This window comes from Calliphora vicina, chromosome 1, assembly GCF_958450345.1.
Source record: "Calliphora vicina chromosome 1, idCalVici1.1, whole genome shotgun sequence".
Taxonomy (NCBI): domain Eukaryota; kingdom Metazoa; phylum Arthropoda; class Insecta; order Diptera; family Calliphoridae; genus Calliphora; species Calliphora vicina.
The window spans coordinates 146,007,214-146,026,360 of record NC_088780.1 but is presented as its reverse complement, the minus strand read 5'-3'; the positions used below and the strand labels follow the sequence as shown (position 1 = coordinate 146,026,360).

The following is a 19,147-nucleotide window of genomic DNA, read 5'->3' as shown; positions in this document are numbered from 1 at the left end:
CGGGTTTTAGCTAGTCTTATTTATATGTAAATAGGCCACACGTTTTATTGTGGTACACTTTTAAGTATGTTATTGTCCGCCAATATTGATGAAACATATTTATATGGTTTTAATTTTAAACTTTAAAAGGTTCTTTTCTCTAGGTGTGAATAATATAAAATATTGCGTTTTAAAATTGGTCGATTTTAAGTGTCTAATAGAGAATTTTGTTGACAAATATGTATGTATTTTAGTATGTCTATGACAATGATCTTGATGAAGTAGCGTTGGCTGAGCATATGTTGTGTACAGCACCAGAAGGCAATCAGTTCTGCCAGAACTTGCAAATATCCATCGATTGCGAAATTGAATGAATGTTGTTGGTGTCAAGTGCGAACTGTGATCAAATTGATCCTCACTGACGTGGATCGTAATGTCAAAGTTTAGAGTACTCCTCCGAAGACATCCCAGAAGGAACTGTTGCGGCAAAGGTTGGAATGAATTATTGGAAATAATTCCATCCCTTCCGAAATCTTAGCCACTATTAAATTTAGAATGAAATTAAACTACGTATTTATTTTTGGTTTATATACATATGTATGTATGTATATTCTCAATAAACTTTTGAAAACCATTAATTTGAGGTTTTGCAAATGTGGCTAACAAAATCAAACAGATTTAAATATTTAAAACAATTCTTCGTAGAAAATTATGTACCCTAGATTATCGATTTTCTATGACCCATTTTAAAATGTTTATGATTGTAAAATTGGGTTTTTGAAGCCTACCGAAATATTGTGAAAATAAATTCATCTCTTCCTAAATTAAACCGATTTTGTTATTTAAAACAAAATTCAAATTCTTCGTTGAAAATTGTGTAACCATTGATGATTGATTTTCTATTATCTAATATTTTTCTTGGGATGTTTTGTATATGTTTTTTTTTTTTAGCATTTTAGCACATTTGGAGGCATATTGAGCTGCTTTTTGGATTAATATTTTATGTTTTTATTTAAATGTAAGTTTTCTTATAACTAGACTTTATTTAAATTTAAATATTTATTAACTATGCATTTTAATTATATTTTTTTGGAAGCTACATATTTTTTTTTGTTTTTCAATTTGAGTTTTTTTTGTTTTTGTTTTGGTTTTTTTGTTTTTGTTAAATGGCACTGCAGTATATTTTTTGTTTAATTTTAATAAGGTGGGAAAACAATTTAGAATACATTCTTTATTAGTTTATAATTAATTAATAATAATTTTATTAGTTATTAAAACTGGAAATTCTCAATTTTATATTCATAGCCGAGTGGAAACCTAACATTTACAATATTTGTTGAAATATTGAAATGTTTTCACTGATTTTTGATTGGTATTGAAATAATATTGAGAATTTCAATTCAATCTTTGCTATACTTGTCTCTTGTTAATTATTTTATATATAATATATCTATGTATGTATATAATCTAGTCTAAAATTATTTGGTTTTATTTTGTATGAAAATATTTTAATTGTTTTTAAAAACATTTCTTTTTTCATCTGATTTGATTTATATATAAGTATGTATGTTTGTTTGTATGTATGTATATAATATTCAATAGTATTTTCAATTCAATATTGTATGCATTTCAAAAAAGCATGTCCAATAACAAGTTTAACAATATAAATGTTTTGTTTTTTTCTTTTGTAATTATTATTTTATTATTTTTAATAATTTATATGTTTTTTTTGTGTTAAGAGATATTGTTCGTATAAATATTTTGTTTCTTGTTTTGAAATTGTTTGTTATATGTTTGTTAATTATTTTGCTTTTTTTGTTTGTTAATTATATATGTTGTATGTTCCCCAAATATGTAAAGTGAATTATTTGTTTTTTTCATAATAATTATTTTTTAAAATTACTTTTTAATTTTTAAAAACAATAGAATTATAAAATATATTGGATGTATGACATAAAAATGGGGATTTCAAATAGATGACGTATTTTTTGAACGCGTTTTTTGTACAAACAAAGAACAAATTCTTGCTTTGCTTCGAAAATTTCTAATTTTGTACATATATTTGTTTACTATAACCATATATATGGTTGATACAATCATGTGAATCATAAATTAACCATATTATGGTTACCACAATCATGTAAATGGTTACTGTGACTATAATATAGTTAAAAAACTTGTAACACTATTTAAATGGTTACAGTAACCATGCCCAACTATATTTTTTCTCTGCGTGTATCTATTATGAACTGCTGAAATCTGGCCAGATTATTACAGAGATCCTGTACCGAACGCAACTGATTCATTTGAAGCGAGCATTGGACGAAAAACGCCCAGAATATGCGGCCAGACATGAAACCGTAATATTCCATCATGACAACACTCGGCCACATGTTGCAATACCTGTTAAAAAGTATTTAGAAAGAAGAACTTGCCCCGTTTGACTATTATTTGTTTCGATCGATGCAGAACGCTCTCTCTGGGATACGCTTCACTTCAGAACAGAGTATCCGAAATTGACTTGATTCGTTATTGGTTCGGAATCCATATGTTGCCAGAAAAGGTCATATCTAACAATGGCCAATACTTTGAATAAATGTATATTGTACAAAAGCTTCAAAATAAAAGCTAAAAATATCACGCATTTTTAAGTCATACACCCAATATGTTGCAGAAATGTTAAATTATGTTAATTCCATTGTACAGTGGGATCGTCTGAAAAGCAAATATTAGTACTAATTGTGGTAAATCATAACTATATCTTCTAAACTACCGTTCTGACAAAATACGGAATAGCGGTTTTGCCAAATAAAAGAAAAATTCTTTTGATACCCACCATCAAAAAGATGAAAAAGACGATCTAGCTACATATGTATGTCAGTTTGTTAGTTGAAAAAACTATAGGGCGCAAACGAAAGGAAACGATTTGTTATTGAAAATTGGTAATATCCATCCATGATTTTCCTTAATTATGCTGATTAGTCATAAATTTCTCCCTGTCCCTGTCATACAAGCTGAAAATTTTCAAAAACATGTTTTATATTTTGTGAGGATCGGCCTATAGTTTACCCTACCTCCCATATAACCCCTATATCAGAAAAATATTTTATTGTCACATATTGATGGTGGGTATAGAAGATTCGGCATTGCCGAATATAAACTTCTACTTGTTTTAAATAATTTTTAAGCTCGAACTAGATTTGTTTTCTTTTGTCTTGACTTTCTAAGATTCATGATCTAAATTTTAATTCAAAATTTTGAGATCTTGAAATAAATTCTAAATTCAAATAATTTTGTTTTAAGCTCTATTTGTTTAATGGTTATAAATAATAAGTGAGGAAAAACTGAAAAATTTCAATAGAAAGTTGGTTTAAAGTGTAGTTAAGTGTCGTTTAGAGTTAAGATTAAAATGTTTTAAATATTTGTTTATAAGCATTTTTTAAATTGTATAAAATCTAAAATTTTAAATAATTTTTTTGTTTAGTTTTTGATTTTTAGAGTAAGTAGTAGTAGTAGTTAAGATTAGTAGTATATAGTATAGATTTAGTTACATTTTAGTTGTATGTTTTTTGGTTTTAATAATTTATATATGAAATTCTATATTTGGTTTTTGTTTTCTAAAAAAAGTTGTTAAAATTTTATATAATATTGCCAGGTTAAAATATTTTGTTTTTTTTTATTCTTTTTAATATTATCGTTTATAAGTGGGAAGCGTTTGATTTTGGTTCCATATTGTTGTTTTTTTTTTATTAATTACTAAAACTAGGGTTTTTTCTTGTTTCTCTAATTTGGGTTTTTTTTATTTAATTGGTCTTAGTGCCTCATTGAAAGAACTTTAATTAAATTTTCGTATTTTAATTCATTTAAATAAAGTTCTTTCAATAATATATTTTTTTTTTTGAATTTCCAAAAATTTTTGTTTTTTTGTTAATTTTATGTTTGAAAGTAAAAAATTTAATTTTTTTTTTGTTAAAAATTATTCCTTTTTTGGTTTTTGTTTTTGTAGTAGTAGTAGAAGTTTTGTAAAATTCCAATGAGAGAGTGTATAAAATGTTTTTTTCTTAGAATATTTAGTTAAAAATTTTCTGCTATAATAAATTGCTTTATTTTTTAAAAAATAAATGTTTTATTTCTTTAGATTTGTTTACTTTGGTTTTATAATTAAAAATTATAGATTTTTAAAAATAAATTTAAAAATAATTAGACATATTATCTTTTTTGTTTTGAATAAAATATTAAAATTTTTTATTATTACATGTTATTAATACCATTTAAAAGTTAATAAAAAATTTTAAGAATATTTATTTTAAAAGTCTATTTTTAATTGCCAATATTTTTAATTAGTTGTTTAGTTTTTCGTTTGGGGTAATTTTTAAGTTGAAGCGGTATTTAAGGAGTTACAAATAAATAAGTAGGCAACATTTGAAATAATATTTTAAGATTTCAACGCAATGTTTCATTCAAATAGGTTGAAGGTATGTGAATTTTTTAAGTGAATAAATGAAGTATGATTTTGCATGAAACATTGTGTTTTTAGGTTTTTAGCAGGGAACTTATTTCAATTGATTTATTTTGTATTGTAAATAAAGAAATAGATTAGAGTTTTTGAAGTATTAAAGAACATTAATGAAAACTAGCCTTTAGCAAAAGAAAAATAAATAATTTTTGATGAGAAAAATGCATTTTAGCCAATTTTTACAAAAAACATTAAAAATAAAAATATCGAAATTTTTAGTTAGTCGACTTTTCGAACGTAATGGATTTTTCGACATTTTCCGAACGATTTCGACTTTTTTCACTAATCGGTACAAATTTCCCGGACTTTTGCTGTTTCCGGGAATTGATTTTGATCGGCCGTCAAAAGTTGGTCACCTCCGGCCTACAAAGTTTGTAAAAAATTACCAAAACTTCAGTTCTTATCCGAATGTCAAAAAAAATAAGCTTATCGCTTTTAGTTCAAGTGATATTTATGTTGAAAAACCTACCTATTGTCGGACAATTTTTTAAAAATATCTGTAATAACGATAAAATAGAGACAAGTTTCATAATGTTCTGGTCCCTTTAAAAACTTACATGTATTCAAATTCGGAACATGTAAAATAAGTGTATTTTTCAGGTTTATGTACACACAGAAAACAGATTGATTGGAAATCGATTCGCATTTCAAATTGTATTTCAGAACATTCCAATTAAAATTTCAGAAATTTTAAATTATATTTCAGTATTTTCCATTTGTATTTCAGAAATTTCTAATGGTATTTCAGAAACTTCCATTTATATTTCAGAATTTTAAATGTATTTTAGAATTTTCCAATTGTATTTCAGAAATTGTCATTTTTATTTCAGAAAATTCTAATAGCAATACCAATGGAAATTTCTGAAATACAATTAGAAACTTTTTAGAACAAATTAAAACTTGTGAAATACAAATGGAAATTTCTGAAATACGATTGGAAAATTCTGAAATACAATTAAAAAGTTCTGAAATATAAATGGAATCTTCTAAAATATAATTAGAATATTGTGAAGTATAATTAGAAAATTCTGAAACTAAATTGAAAATTTCTGAAATTCAATTGGAAATTTCTGAAATATAATTAGAAATTTCTGAAATTTAATTGGAATTTTCTGAAATACAACTAGAAACTTCTGAAATACAATTGAAAATGGTGTAGTATTTAATAAGACGAACCGACATTTAATAGGTAAATTCACAAGGTCTCTTATCAGTCATAATGTCCTAATATATCACGACTCGGCAGATCGGCTTAACGGACTCTTAAGCGTTCGGCGCAGATCTCTGCTGGTTGGTTACGAATTTTATTCAATTTTTTTATGTGTAAAACTGTAAAAAAACAGAGTGTAATTTTCCATTTTTTTGCAATGAATAAATTAAATTCTTTAAAAAATTATATGAAAATATTTCAATTGAAAACTTTTCCCTGTGAATTTCAAAAGTTAATATTACATGTCTGTACGTACATAAGAATGTATACTAATTAAAGGTACTGGATTTTTATATATATATATAGTTTTTGTTTTCTTTTACAATTTAAATTTAAATGCAATTAGTTTTTACTTAATAATTCCAATAATAATTGTAGAGGTTTTTCTTTACTCAATTAATTTAAAAACAACTTAGTTTTTTTTTTCTTTGTTAATTTAATGAAATGATTATCAATTTTTTAATATGCCACTGTTTTGTTTTTGTTTATATGTATGTAGTTTTTGATTCTTCATTTTCTTAATATCTTAAATTTTATTATACATATGTTTTTTTTTGTGTTTTATTAAATATTTATAATTCAGCTAAAGCACCATATTTGTTAATTTATATTTATGTATTGTATATTTAATTTAATGAAAACACAATTTTTGAAATTTAACAAAAAAATATTTGATAGAATTTAGTTATTTTATTTATACACTCAAATATAAATTAAAAATTCGTTGAAATAATTTTGTTAGCAAGAAATTGTTACCAAATGCATTACTTAGTAACAACATTTTCAAGTTGAAATTCAGAAAATCCAAATTTATATGGAGAAAATACAAATTGAAATTAAGAAATCCAATTTGATATTGAGAAAAATCCAATTGAAATTGAGAAATCGAAATTAATATTAAGAAAACACAAATAGAAATTGAGAAAATAAAAATTGTAATTGAGAAATTAAAAATTTGTACAATAATTATTATTTTTATTCTTATGAATTTTAAACCGGATTGCTTATTTCTCAATAGCAATTTCGGTTTATACACCGTCTATTTGTATTTTAAAAATTTCAATAATCATTTTCTGAATATTAATTTAAATTTCTGAATATTAATTGGATTTTTCTCAATTTTAAATTGGATTTCTGAGATTCAATTGGATTTTTCTCAATATTAAATTGGATTTTTCAATTTCAATTTGATTTCTTGATTTCAATTGATATTTTTTCAATTTCAACTTAAAATCCTGTAGTTATCAAAAAGATAACTTGACATTTTCATTAACAATATCAACATATGTACTGCATTTTGTAAAATATTTTTTATTCATTTCTATATAGAATTCAGAAATTATCGACCGCAATTAACTGGTCCCAAATATCCTAAGTATAACTAAATTTTATCAAACTTTTTTGTGTCTTTTCAAATTTTCTGTTGTGTTTTAATTAATTTTTGTTTCTGGTTTAAAATTATTTATTGTAAGATAAACCAAATGATTTTTATTAAATTGTTTGGTTTTTATTATGTGTCTGTGTTTTTTTTTTAAATATTGTATATTTATTTAATATATACTAATTTATTGTTTCATTTTATTTATATTTGTTTTTAACAATTATTACTTTTTGTTTTACTTAATTACTCAAAATGATTGAAGCGAGTTTTTAGTTTTATTCTTTCTTTCTGTTTTATGTATGTAGTTTTTTAATTTGATTTTATACATGTAAATAATTTTGACAAATGTATTTAGAACCAATTTGTTTCAAAATAAAGAAGGGCAACTTAAAGCTACAACAGAAACCATAGTTAAGAGGCAATTGTGTTTAGGTATGTATATTTTATAAATCATGTTTTCGTTTGGATCGTGTGGCTGGGGACTTTGAAAAGGATTTTTCTACTCTTATATTCATTATATTGTAATATATTGATGAATGAATATATGTTTGATTAAAATTTTGAATTATATTTGTTTTGTTTTACTACTGTAAAATCCCTGTATGTTGTGGATTTAAAAAGTTCTTATTTTGTTGTATGTTTTTAAGTATGTATGTTTGCATAATAACTATGTATGTATGTATGTAAATACATTAATTTTTAATATTTTTTTGTTTTAGTCATTTTGATTTCTTGGGTTAATAATATTTTTATTTTACAAAAGAAAAATAGTTATTAAATGTTAATAATAAAAAAACATATGTATTAAATAATGTTGATGATGTGATAAATAGCGTAAATAATTTCAATATATTTTCGAGAAAGCTGTAAGGGAAGTTTAATTTTTAAATACATACCAGAGCTGTAAAAAAATAATTTATTTTCATTCATGCAATGAATTGTAATTTTTAGACTGCATTCATTTTATTCTAAATATGAATGGAATTAAAATTTGAATGAATTCATCATGAATTAAAAATTCTTGAATGCATTCAGTTTGCTCAAAATATGAATGAAACTAAAATTTCAATCAAAAAAAGAATTTTATTAAAATTTGAATGAATTAATTCACTTTTCAGTTCAGATAAAAATTAAAAAATAAATTCTCAGATTTTTTAATGAAATGGTCCTCATCTCGATTCTAAGCTATTTCGTCAAGTTCAATCGATTTAAAAATACTTCTGAGAAATTTTTTAAATCTCCCAAAAGTTTTTCGATGAAAGATGTTTTTATGCTTTTTTTTTATCACCATTATTCTAATTAAAATATTCAATGAAACAATTAATTCAAATTCGTTTCCTCTTAATCGTCGATGAATTCATTCAAATTTTAATTCAATACTTTTTTTTCATTCAATAATTTTAATGCATGATTAATTAATTTTTATTTTAATTCAATTCATATTTTGGGCAAAATTAATGTATTCAAGAATTTTTAATTCATGATGAATTATTTATATTTTAATAGAATTCATTGTCTTTGTAAAATGAATGCATTCAAGAATTTTTTATTCATGATAAATTCATTCAAATTTCAATTCAATTCATATTTGGGGAAAATCAATGTGTTTAAGGGGGTGAAGAGTGAAAAGGCAGTATAATTGGAAGATTTGTTCAATCTTTCAGAGCTGAAACAAAATCATTTAAATTTTGTTACTCAGAACAATTGGACAAATAAATATGAAAACAGGAGAAATATAAAACCAAGTAATTAAGATATTTTCTATTCCGCAAAATTTTTAATCCTGAAATCCCGGGAAATTGTGCGAGAATTGCCGGGAATTATTTTCATTAGTTTTATGTGATGCTCCAAAACAAATGCTGAAGATTCATATAACAAACAAGATTTAACCCAAATAGACCAATCACAAGTACATTATTCAACATTTTCCAAAAATTCGTAAATGTTCACGGCTGTCTCAGAATTCTATTCCGATCGAATATGGAATTATTTTAGTATTTTGCTTTTTCACAAAGAGTAAAACGAAAATTTTTTGAATAAAACCACGGAATTGAATTTTGTTTAATATTATTGGGTTTTCTTCAAGTTTTCAAATTTAATAAGCCAATTCAAAATTAAAAAAAATATTTATTTTTTTGCAAATTAACAGAATTAATTGGAATCTAACGAAGGTAGAAAAAAATCTAATGGAAATTGAAGACATTCTGATACAAATGACAAATGGTACCATGTCAGTTTATCTCTTTATATTAAATTTTTATTGGAATTTTATTATTGTATCCAATTACATTTTAACATTCTTAAAATTTAATAATTTGTTTTAGGCGGGAATTCCCGGGATCCCTGGAAATTTCAAAATTAATCCCGATTTCCCGGGAAAAGAAAAACTCTAGTCCCAACGCATTGGGAGTTATTTCATAGTGAAATAAGTCCCAATTTGTAAGGAATGTTATGTCGGGGTTATTGGGGGTTATTTAACGGTACCTTAAAAGACGTTTTGCCGTAATATGAATGCCCAAATGTATATAGACATGATCAAATAATCCTAATTAGAAAGCCATTTTCAATAATCACAAGTTTTGGTCCAGATGAGTCTGCCGGTCAAAAAGGTCTTGCCTGTAGTTATTTTAGAAACTACTGGTCCGCTTAAAAAGCGAATTAAACATATAACCACTCTACAGCTCTTCCATTTATGTTTCTACGTTAAGGAGTCCCGTAATGCATTATCTATATATTTCGCAATTGGCGCCAGCTGTCAGTTTTCCTCAAAAACTTCAAAATTTTTTTCGGAAAAAATAACGACGTAATCCAAAACAAATTGGAACATGTGATTCCAACAGTATTGTGCCACCAATGGAAATTTTGAAGGATGCATTTCCGGGAACGAAGTAAGAATTATAATTTTCATATAATTAGCGATGTTTTGTTAAAAGCTACTGGTATAGTAACAAACCAAATTATAAACATAAAAAACAAATTATGAATGATAACAAAAAAGGTTTTATTAAAACAAAATATATTTTTTTGTTGTAAATAAAAAGTATTATATAAATTTGTTAAGATAAATTAAATTAAAGAGTTTTCTTAAAAATTTTGAAAAATTAAGCAATTTGCTTTAAACAATAGTTACATAAATTACAAATTTCTAAAAATTAAAATTATAACAAAAATTTAAGTTCGAAAAAATAAAGTACAATAATATGTGTTAACAAGCAAAAAAAAAAAATGTTTAACATAAAAAAAGAAAAATAATTATAATAATCAAAAATTAAATATTCATTATATAAATAATAACAACAACAAAATAAACACCATACATACATACGGAACAAAAAATCCTATAAAATGAAAAATTAAACAATTTTTCCGAAATAAAAAATTGAAATTTTCTTATAAGAAACACACAAATAAATTAAATAGATAATTATTAATAAATCTAGTAAAAACTAGATATAAAAAGTGTATAAAAATAATTATATATATTTTTTTTTTAAGATTACTGCTAATTAAATCTGAGATTTTATTAAAAAAATAACAAGAGAATAGCAATAAAATAATTACAAAACAATATGCTTAAAACAAAAATAATAACTAATAACAAACAAGATAATGCAAAAAAAAAAACTCAAATCAAAGAAAAATTTTTAATAATACATTGATTGATACATACTACTTATAAAATGATTTTAAAAATTAAACATTCATTTTCTTTTTTTATCTACTCAAATACAAAAATTTAAAAAATGTTTGTTTTTCAAAAATAAATATAATAACGTTATTTATAAACATTAATTGAAAGCCAGCTTTCAATAAAATGATGCTGATATGTTGTAGTAATAGGAACCAGAGATGAGTTCAAGATTTTAGCGTTTACATGTTTAAATATTGACTTGCTACTGAGCTCATCTCCAATGAATTACATTTCTAATGATAATAATGATGAATGCAAAAACAAAAATAATTAAACAACTTAACATAAAATTAAAAACACTTTTTTTTGTTTTTTAAGGAAACCAACAATAATTCCTAAATAATAATCATCATTCAAATGAGTGATTGAGTATGAGAAGGGGAAGTAAATTATTCATAATTTACACAAAGTAAATAATGTAAACAATTCAATTCAACTCAATTTAATTACACGTAAGAATTTATCATTTATCTCTCATTCGTTTGCTCTCTTCATTTTATTCCATTTCATTTCATTCTATTCAATTCAATGCCATTTCAGTTCTCTGTGGAAATGGAAATGGCTTATAAATGAAAAGCATTTTGTATTGTTTGTATTTGTTGTGGAGGTTGTAATTGTTGCATGGTTGCCTGTTGATGTTGTTGCTGCTGTTGCTGATGATGATTATTTGATGAATCTTGTGTCTGAGACATAGACGACAATACATGTTGTTGTTGTTGCTGCTGCTGTTGTGGTGGCAGCAGTTGTTGCTGGCCACCATAATTTATGGCCTGTTGAGAATTCAACGAAGACAATGAGGTGGTTGAAGAGGCCGGTCCAATACCCACTAATGTTTGGGACTTTGAGTTTCTAGTTAATGGCTTGTGATATTTAACAGCATCTGTTGAATGTTGCCATTGCCAACAAGTGCGACAGAAATATCTGTTCAAGGAAACAATACAAAGTAGAACAACAAAATTAATATTTTAATTTAGAATTATAGTATATCAATGAATAGTTTACCTAAAACAAGATAATTCCCGACAATAATATGGTCCGTGTTGTACTCCACATATTGAACATAACGAATCTTCTAGATATGGATCAATTTGCACTTTTTTCGTAAATTTTGGTGCTCGAATTTCAATAAATGCTGCAGAAACAGCCTTCATATATGAACGATTATTGTTAAAGGTCACACGTCCCGAACCAATGGGATATTTGTATTTATCCGTATCAATACCTAAAAAAATAATAATATACAAATTTTATTATATGTACGAAACATAAAATTCCGATTAAAAAAATAAATTTTTGAACCTTTACTCTTCTGAATTCGATAATATTTGTTATTTGATATTTTTCATGTCTATACAAAATTTGAAGTTCTCCAGAATTTCGAAATCCGCTTTAATTTGGTTTTTAAGGACTGAGATCGTAAAATTCTTAACACACGTTTTTCATTAAAACTTTTAACCCATGTATTATTTGATTTTTGTTTTGATCAAGTTACCTTTGCAAAGCATGTCAGTTATTATATTTAATGACAATTGAGCAGCCGCAGAACAAAAGGTACTTTTTCGCATCTTTTCAAAAATTGTTTTTTTTTGGTATTTTTATAATATTTGGATTGAAATCTTCTAGAAACAGTAAATGGATTCTAAAAAAATTGTACTTAATAAAACGTACAACACTAGTATAAAACGAAAAAAAAAATTATTTAATTTCAATGTGTAATTTGTTTATATATTAGATCAGGATTAAAAACATTCATTTAAAATATTATCGTTAAAAAAAAACTCATAAAAAACATAGTTTTTAATTTTGTTGGTTTTATATCAAACATCCTTAACATTTAATGTGGTGACTTATGGCAGTTAGATGTATCTATTGATAAGTAAGAAACTTGTTACCATTTCCAGGTCCATGAAGTTTTTTAAGGGGGTGAAATAAATAAAACTCATTTTCCCAAAAATTTTAAATGTGCGAAAAAGTACCTTTTGTTCTGCGGCTCCTCAATTATGTTATTAAAATGATTGACCAGAAAAAAGTGCGTACTAAAATTTTTAAATATTTTCAACAAAATCCAACTTGGTCCTACAAAAAGTTGGCCAAACAATCAAAGGTCTGCTATCAAACTGTTTCCAATGTTATTAAACAGTACCGGGAGAACTTGTCCGTTGATATAAAACCTGGTTCAGGTAGAAGGAATGGTCCACATGATGTTTCTAAAGTCAAAAAAATAGAAAGCATTTTCAAAAATTCCCAATATCTCCGGTAGGAAAGCAGTCCGGTTAGGTCAGTACTCGGACTATTTGGTACGAAAAGTTAAAGGCAATGGAGGTTTAAAAGCATACAAGGCTCAAAAAGTTCCTGTCAGGAACTCTGATAACAAAATTAGAGGCCAAAGACAGAGTACGGAAATTGAAGTAAAATTTTATACAAAAAATATACCTGTTGCATAATGGATGACGAAATGTACGTATGGAAAATTTTTCGCAGCTTCTGGGTAAATTTTTTTATGTTGCAGATGCTGGAGGGAATGTTGAAGAAAAGTTTAGGACCTAAAAGCAGTCAAAATTTCCAAAAAAGTTTCTTGTATGGCAAGCAATATGCAGTTGTGGCAAAAAAGCCAAACATTTGTTACAAAGGGCTCTATAAATACCGAAATTTACATTAATGAATGTTTACAAAAGAGGATGCTTGCATTCATAAGACTTCTTAATGTGTCCACTTATTTTTGGCTTGATTTGGCATCTGTCACTATGATATGAAAGGTCTTGAGTGGTACATGAACAATAATTTGGTATTTGTACCAAGAGAGGCAATTCCTCCAAACTGCCTGGAGCTGAGGCCAGTGGAGAGATATATGGCTCTTGTTAAAAGAGAATTGAAGAGCACAAAAAAGGTGTCCAAAAGTGTGGTAGATTTTAAACGGAGATGGACAACCCGTTCGAACAAAGTGACTTAAAGCACTATAAAAACAATAATGGAAGGGTTTTCGAAAAAGGTTCAAAATTTCATCATTAGTGATTAGAACTATAAGAATATTTTGTTTTTGTAAATTGTAACAATAATTTCAATAAAATAAAAAAAGATTCAAAACTGTAAGCTTAGTCGTTTCATTTTTATTAACATTTAATATGTATGTTAAACATTTTTCGATCTCAGTCCTTAGATAGGTTCAAAATTGTTTAATATATGAGTGCTAAATATCTATGCTAGACTTCAGAACTGTTAGTAGGGTATTCAATTAATCGGTTAATCGAGCAAATAATTAATCGAGGTTTAGATTTATTCGGTTAATAATCGGTTAATTTAAAATTATTCGATTAACCGAATAATTTCTATTTTCATTTTAAATTGAAAATACAACAACTAATATTTTGTACAAAAACATAAAAACGGCAAATAAGGTATCTGAGATCATTTTTGTACACATATCGCCTATTTGCTGCAACAACGTCATAACTCAAAATCCGTGTTTTATGAACTGAGTAATACAAAATATGCGCTGTTCTATAATATTTCATATACAGCCCAATTATGAATAAAAAATTCCGCGGGAGTTTGTTCCCCGGGAACAATTTTTTCATTGAAATTGAATAGGAAAAATGAGAAAAGGGAAAAACTCCCGCGGAATTTTTATTCATAATTGGGCTGACAGTATCATCAGTTTTCAAAAAAGTAAATTATTTTTTGTGTGAGAGTGTTTTTTTGTAAACATCAAAATTAAAATTCATGTTTTCTCGTATATTTGATAAGTAAAAATTTGGGTTAAATACAGATTAGAAAGTTATTAACATCTGCTATTTATATTTCTGAAATAGCATGATTTGTTGAAAATTTATTTAAGAAATAGTAAAATGTCATAAAATATTCAAAGACGTTTTTCTCGAAACGACTTTTTTTGAATTATGACGTTTTTGCAGCAAATGAGCGATGTGTGAGTTTTTTAGGATTTTAGTGAGATCTTCTGAAATAATCTTTTATAAAAAGAATATAATTTAAAGATTTTTTTTCTTTAGATTTAATAAATTTTTTCTTGGAAAAAACTCTCTCGCTGATTGTATATATTGGAGAAATCAAAAGCATGGTAAAGAATATTCCTTTTTGGATTGTTTTAGATTTTGATCAATTTAATAGTTTCGTTTAGTTATAATAAAAGACTCATTTCAAAAAGAGTTTCGTCAGTTGTTATACTCACTAATCATGTTTATTGGATGTTCAAAAATTATCTAATTTAAATTTGAAATTTGTATTTGAATTGAAACGGAAAAATAAATACAAAACTTTTTTTTAAAGTGCAAAAAAAGGAATTTCGGTTAATCGACACAAATTAATCGGTTTATTTGTTATTTGAAAATCGGCAATTTCAAATTATTCGGTTAACCAGTTAACGTTTAATCGATTGAATACCCTAACTGTAAGTCAGATTTTATAATTTTTGAGCTTATATTATTATTAAGTTTTTTTCTAGAAATCCGTATCGAAACAGGATATAGCATAGAAAATCGTCCTTCTACAAAGGATATCTCAAAAAAGCTGTGTTCCATTTTCAAAAGATTTTCCTTAAATCTATAAATTCAAAATGGGACTAAGGGCGGTTCTCGAGATAATTAAAATTTAGGGATATTTTTAAAAAAATGTGTACGTTTTTGTGTATATTTTCATAACTAATTGTCCAATTTTTATAAACTTATATTAATCCAAATAAAAGATCCTTTATATAAGCATATCTCGGAATTCATTCCTGTTGGATTAAAGGTGGATAAGCGGTTAAAAGGTTATATACAATTGAAAGGTCAAATTTAAACTTTGAACCTCGATAAAAGATAAACCAAAGCGAATTTTATCTAATTTTGTATGACAACAAAGTATACACAAGTTTTAACCATTTGTGTTTCCTCTCTTAATAATTTAAAACACCATTTCTTAGAAGGAGGAATGGAAATAAATGAACTTAACATACCGGCATACAATACCCCATCAAATAAATCATCCATTATTTTGGCCAAAGCCTCGGCTGTCATTTTACCATGTAAGGCACCAACAAACACTGTTTTAGTAGGATCTAGTTTTTGTGAAGTCGACTTGACATAATTTGAGTCACCAATAAGCCAGGGAATAACTTCAACCTTCAAAACATTAACGAAAATTATGTTAAATTATTATTCAGTTAAAATATAAAGTAAAGTAATAATCATAAGTACATCTTTAGCTTTTATACGTCTGGAGGATATTTTAAAAAAGAAAATACCACAGCCACTTTGGGGATCATCCGATTGCACAGCACAAGCGGAAAGTAAAGCCTTGACTTGCTTGTCCGATTCGAAAATAATGTAAACATAACCCTTGGGCTGGGCAGCTTGTTGTTCCTTGCCAGGCCATTCAACTCTTAAGATTATTAGAAAAATATTCAATTAAATTGACGTAAAAGCTGGTTAATCAACCAAACCTACTTGATTTGCCCAAATGGTTTAAAAATCTGTATCAGCGACTGCTCACTGATGTCCCAGGGAATGCCGCCCAAAAACACTTTCGGTGAAAACTGATACAGACGATGTGAACGCGGTGGCAACTGACCACTCCAGGTGCATGTGGGCTCACAAAATGCAGCCGATCCCCTATAGAATTTAGCAACACGATCCAAATAGGCATCTGAACCATTGGTGTTGGCATTCACTGCATTGTTGAAATTTGGATTTGTTTGTTGTTGCTGATGTGGTAGGGGATGTTGTTGATGCTGCTGGTGCTGCATTTGCCAATTTTGTAGTTGATTAATGGTATTGTATGTTTGCAATAGATTTTGCAGCAATGGCACTTGCTGCTGTTGTGCCTGCAACAGGGTGACAGCATTTAAGGCTTGCAATTTGGTCAGTTCCATGTCAAAAGCGGATAGAGCTTCAAAGTTTTCCAAATTTTGCTCATCAAATAGGTTTGTAGCTGGCGATGATCGATTGGTCGAGTTTTCAAATTCCGATGTAGTTGAATATGATTCATGTTGCTTTTGACGTTGTTGTTGCTGTTGTTGTTGTTGAAGATTTTGAAATTGAAATTGCTGCTGTTGTTGTTGCTGCAGTTGTTTCTGTTGTGCCTGTTGGTTGTTGCTGACATTGAGAAATTTCTGGAAAAAAAAACATAATAGATTTGTATTCCTTAATATGCATTTACTTAAGCATGCAATTAAATCAAAATTAAAAATTCTTTAAAATTTTAACTATTTTAAATGATCACACACATTTCTGATGTGATCACACACATTTCTGATCAAATATAGATACATTTTTATAGGAAAAACTAAAATCGTCTTTATTAGTTAACATCTTTTTCAATACCTATTTAATACAAAAAACGATAATTTTAAATTAGCGATTAATCGACAAAAGAATTTCGATCTTTGATTACTCATATTTCTGACCAAAACTCGATTTATGTGTAAAGCTCCAAACTCTTTGTAACTGAATCGTTTTTTACTTGGAAAACTAAAAATCATTAATATTTTTGAAAATAACCGTTAAATAAACAAGAGAGCTATTTCGGCTGTGCCGAATCTTATATACCCTTCACCAAATTATACTTCCAAATAAAAATTTTAATTATTTTTAGGAAAACAAAATTTATTTTTTTTCCAAAGTTTTTTTTCATTTTTTGGAAAAAAATTTTTTCGAATTGTTATTTTAAATTTTTTAAATTTAAATTTTTTTTTTTAAATTTTAAAATTTTTTTTTTCCGATTTTGACCCATTGTAATTCCGACTTACTACTGTCTTATATACGACGTTGCAAAGGTCTTTGAAATATCTATCATTAGATATCCACATTGTCTATATTAATGTCTTAGTAATCCAGATATATGTAGGTCAAAAATCGAGGTTGTCCCGGTTTTTTCCTCATATCTCAACCATTTGTGGACCGATTTTGCTGATTTTAAATAGGAAACTTCTCGAAAGCATGTCTGACAGAATTATTGAAGATTTGGATCCCAAAGATATATGGGGTCTTCAGAAAATTGATTTCAACAAACAGACGGACAGACAGACGGACATGGCTTAATCGACTCCGCTATCTATAAGGATCCAGAATATATACGTTATAAGGTCGGAAAATTATTTGTGGAAATTACAAACGGAATGACAAACTTATATATACCCTTCTCACGAAGGTGAAGGGTATAAAAATCGATTATTATATGACAAACTTAAAATAATTTAAATCATTAATATCATTATAAATAAGCGTTTAATCTGCAAAAGCATCTCGATCTGTGATCTGACCCAAAACCTGATTAGTATGTGTAACATTTCAAAAACGGTAAATTACTAATATCTTTAAAAATAAAATAATTTGATCTGTGATCACTCGTATTTCTGACCAAAAATCGATTTTTATTTGTATAACTCAAAATATATCAATTCGTCAATATGTTTGTAAGTATGCGTATTTCAAACCAAAATATTTCTGATACAAATGTACAACAAACATCATTAATATCTTTGTAAATGAGAACTAAATCAGCAAAAGTGGCTCGATCTGTGATCACACAAAAACTTTAAATCTAATATTTACAATTAAAAAGAAAAAATAAAGGAAAATACACTTACCATCATATCAATTAAACTATTTTCGTTTGATTGATTGCTATTTTGACTTTCGGGCGAAGTGGAACGAGTTGAAGTCAAACCATTTGTGTAGCCATTTTGATAAACCATAGGTATGGAATCCAAAGATAAACCATTAGCTGAAGACGAATTACTGCTATCGCTATAAGTTCCGACAATAAAATAAATATTATACAAAATAAAAAAACAAAATAGAATTAATAATTTAGTGAACTCAAAGAGTTACTAAGTACTCGTATTACATTAATATAAAAAAATTCAGTTCAGCAAAGTTTTAAGAAAGAATTCGAAAAAAAAGTAAATTATGTTGTTAAATACTTAATTATGTATATTTATTACCTGACTAAAGGTGAACTTTGGAAAGAGTTATTATAAAGAGATGTAGGCGTACTTGGCGATAAAGGTGCAGAACAATCGAAGCTGATGTTTCTTTGGAAAACCTTTAAAGGTGTATTTTGTTGGTGTTGTGGTGCAATATTATCAAACTATATTTTTTTGTATGTAGTAGACAAGTGAAGCGAGAAGAAGATGGAAAAAAAGAAACAAACAAATAAATAGAGATAGAAAGAACAGAGTAGAATATAGAATTTGGATTTGGGTGGAGCGTTAAGAAAAGCAATGAAAGTTGCAGATTGTTAAACAAACAAAAACAGAAATTTATTTAAAAAAAAAAATTGCAAATTAAAAATGTTAAACAGTTTATGTTGGTGCAAGTTTAAGTGCAGCAAACAAAGCATTATTTTGTTATCGATACAATTAGAAATGAAAAA

General features: G+C 26.5%; 1 protein-coding gene across 1 annotated transcript in view; it reads right to left on the bottom strand.

The window, feature by feature from the left end:
* Positions 1–11,340: 11,340 nt before the first annotated feature.
* Positions 11,341–19,147, bottom strand: part of orb (polyadenylation element binding protein orb) — a 69,862-nt gene continuing 62,055 nt past the window's right edge. Inside the window, exons 5-11 of the mRNA XM_065503138.1 lie at positions 18,717–18,862; positions 18,360–18,519; positions 16,219–16,883; positions 15,970–16,153; positions 15,729–15,894; positions 11,780–11,999; positions 11,341–11,698 (exon numbers count right to left, since the gene is read on the bottom strand). Coding sequence (XP_065359210.1) covers positions 11,341–11,698; positions 11,780–11,999; positions 15,729–15,894; positions 15,970–16,153; positions 16,219–16,883; positions 18,360–18,519; positions 18,717–18,862 — 1,899 coding nt within the window. The remainder of the gene's footprint in view (positions 11,699–11,779; positions 12,000–15,728; positions 15,895–15,969; positions 16,154–16,218; positions 16,884–18,359; positions 18,520–18,716; positions 18,863–19,147) is intronic.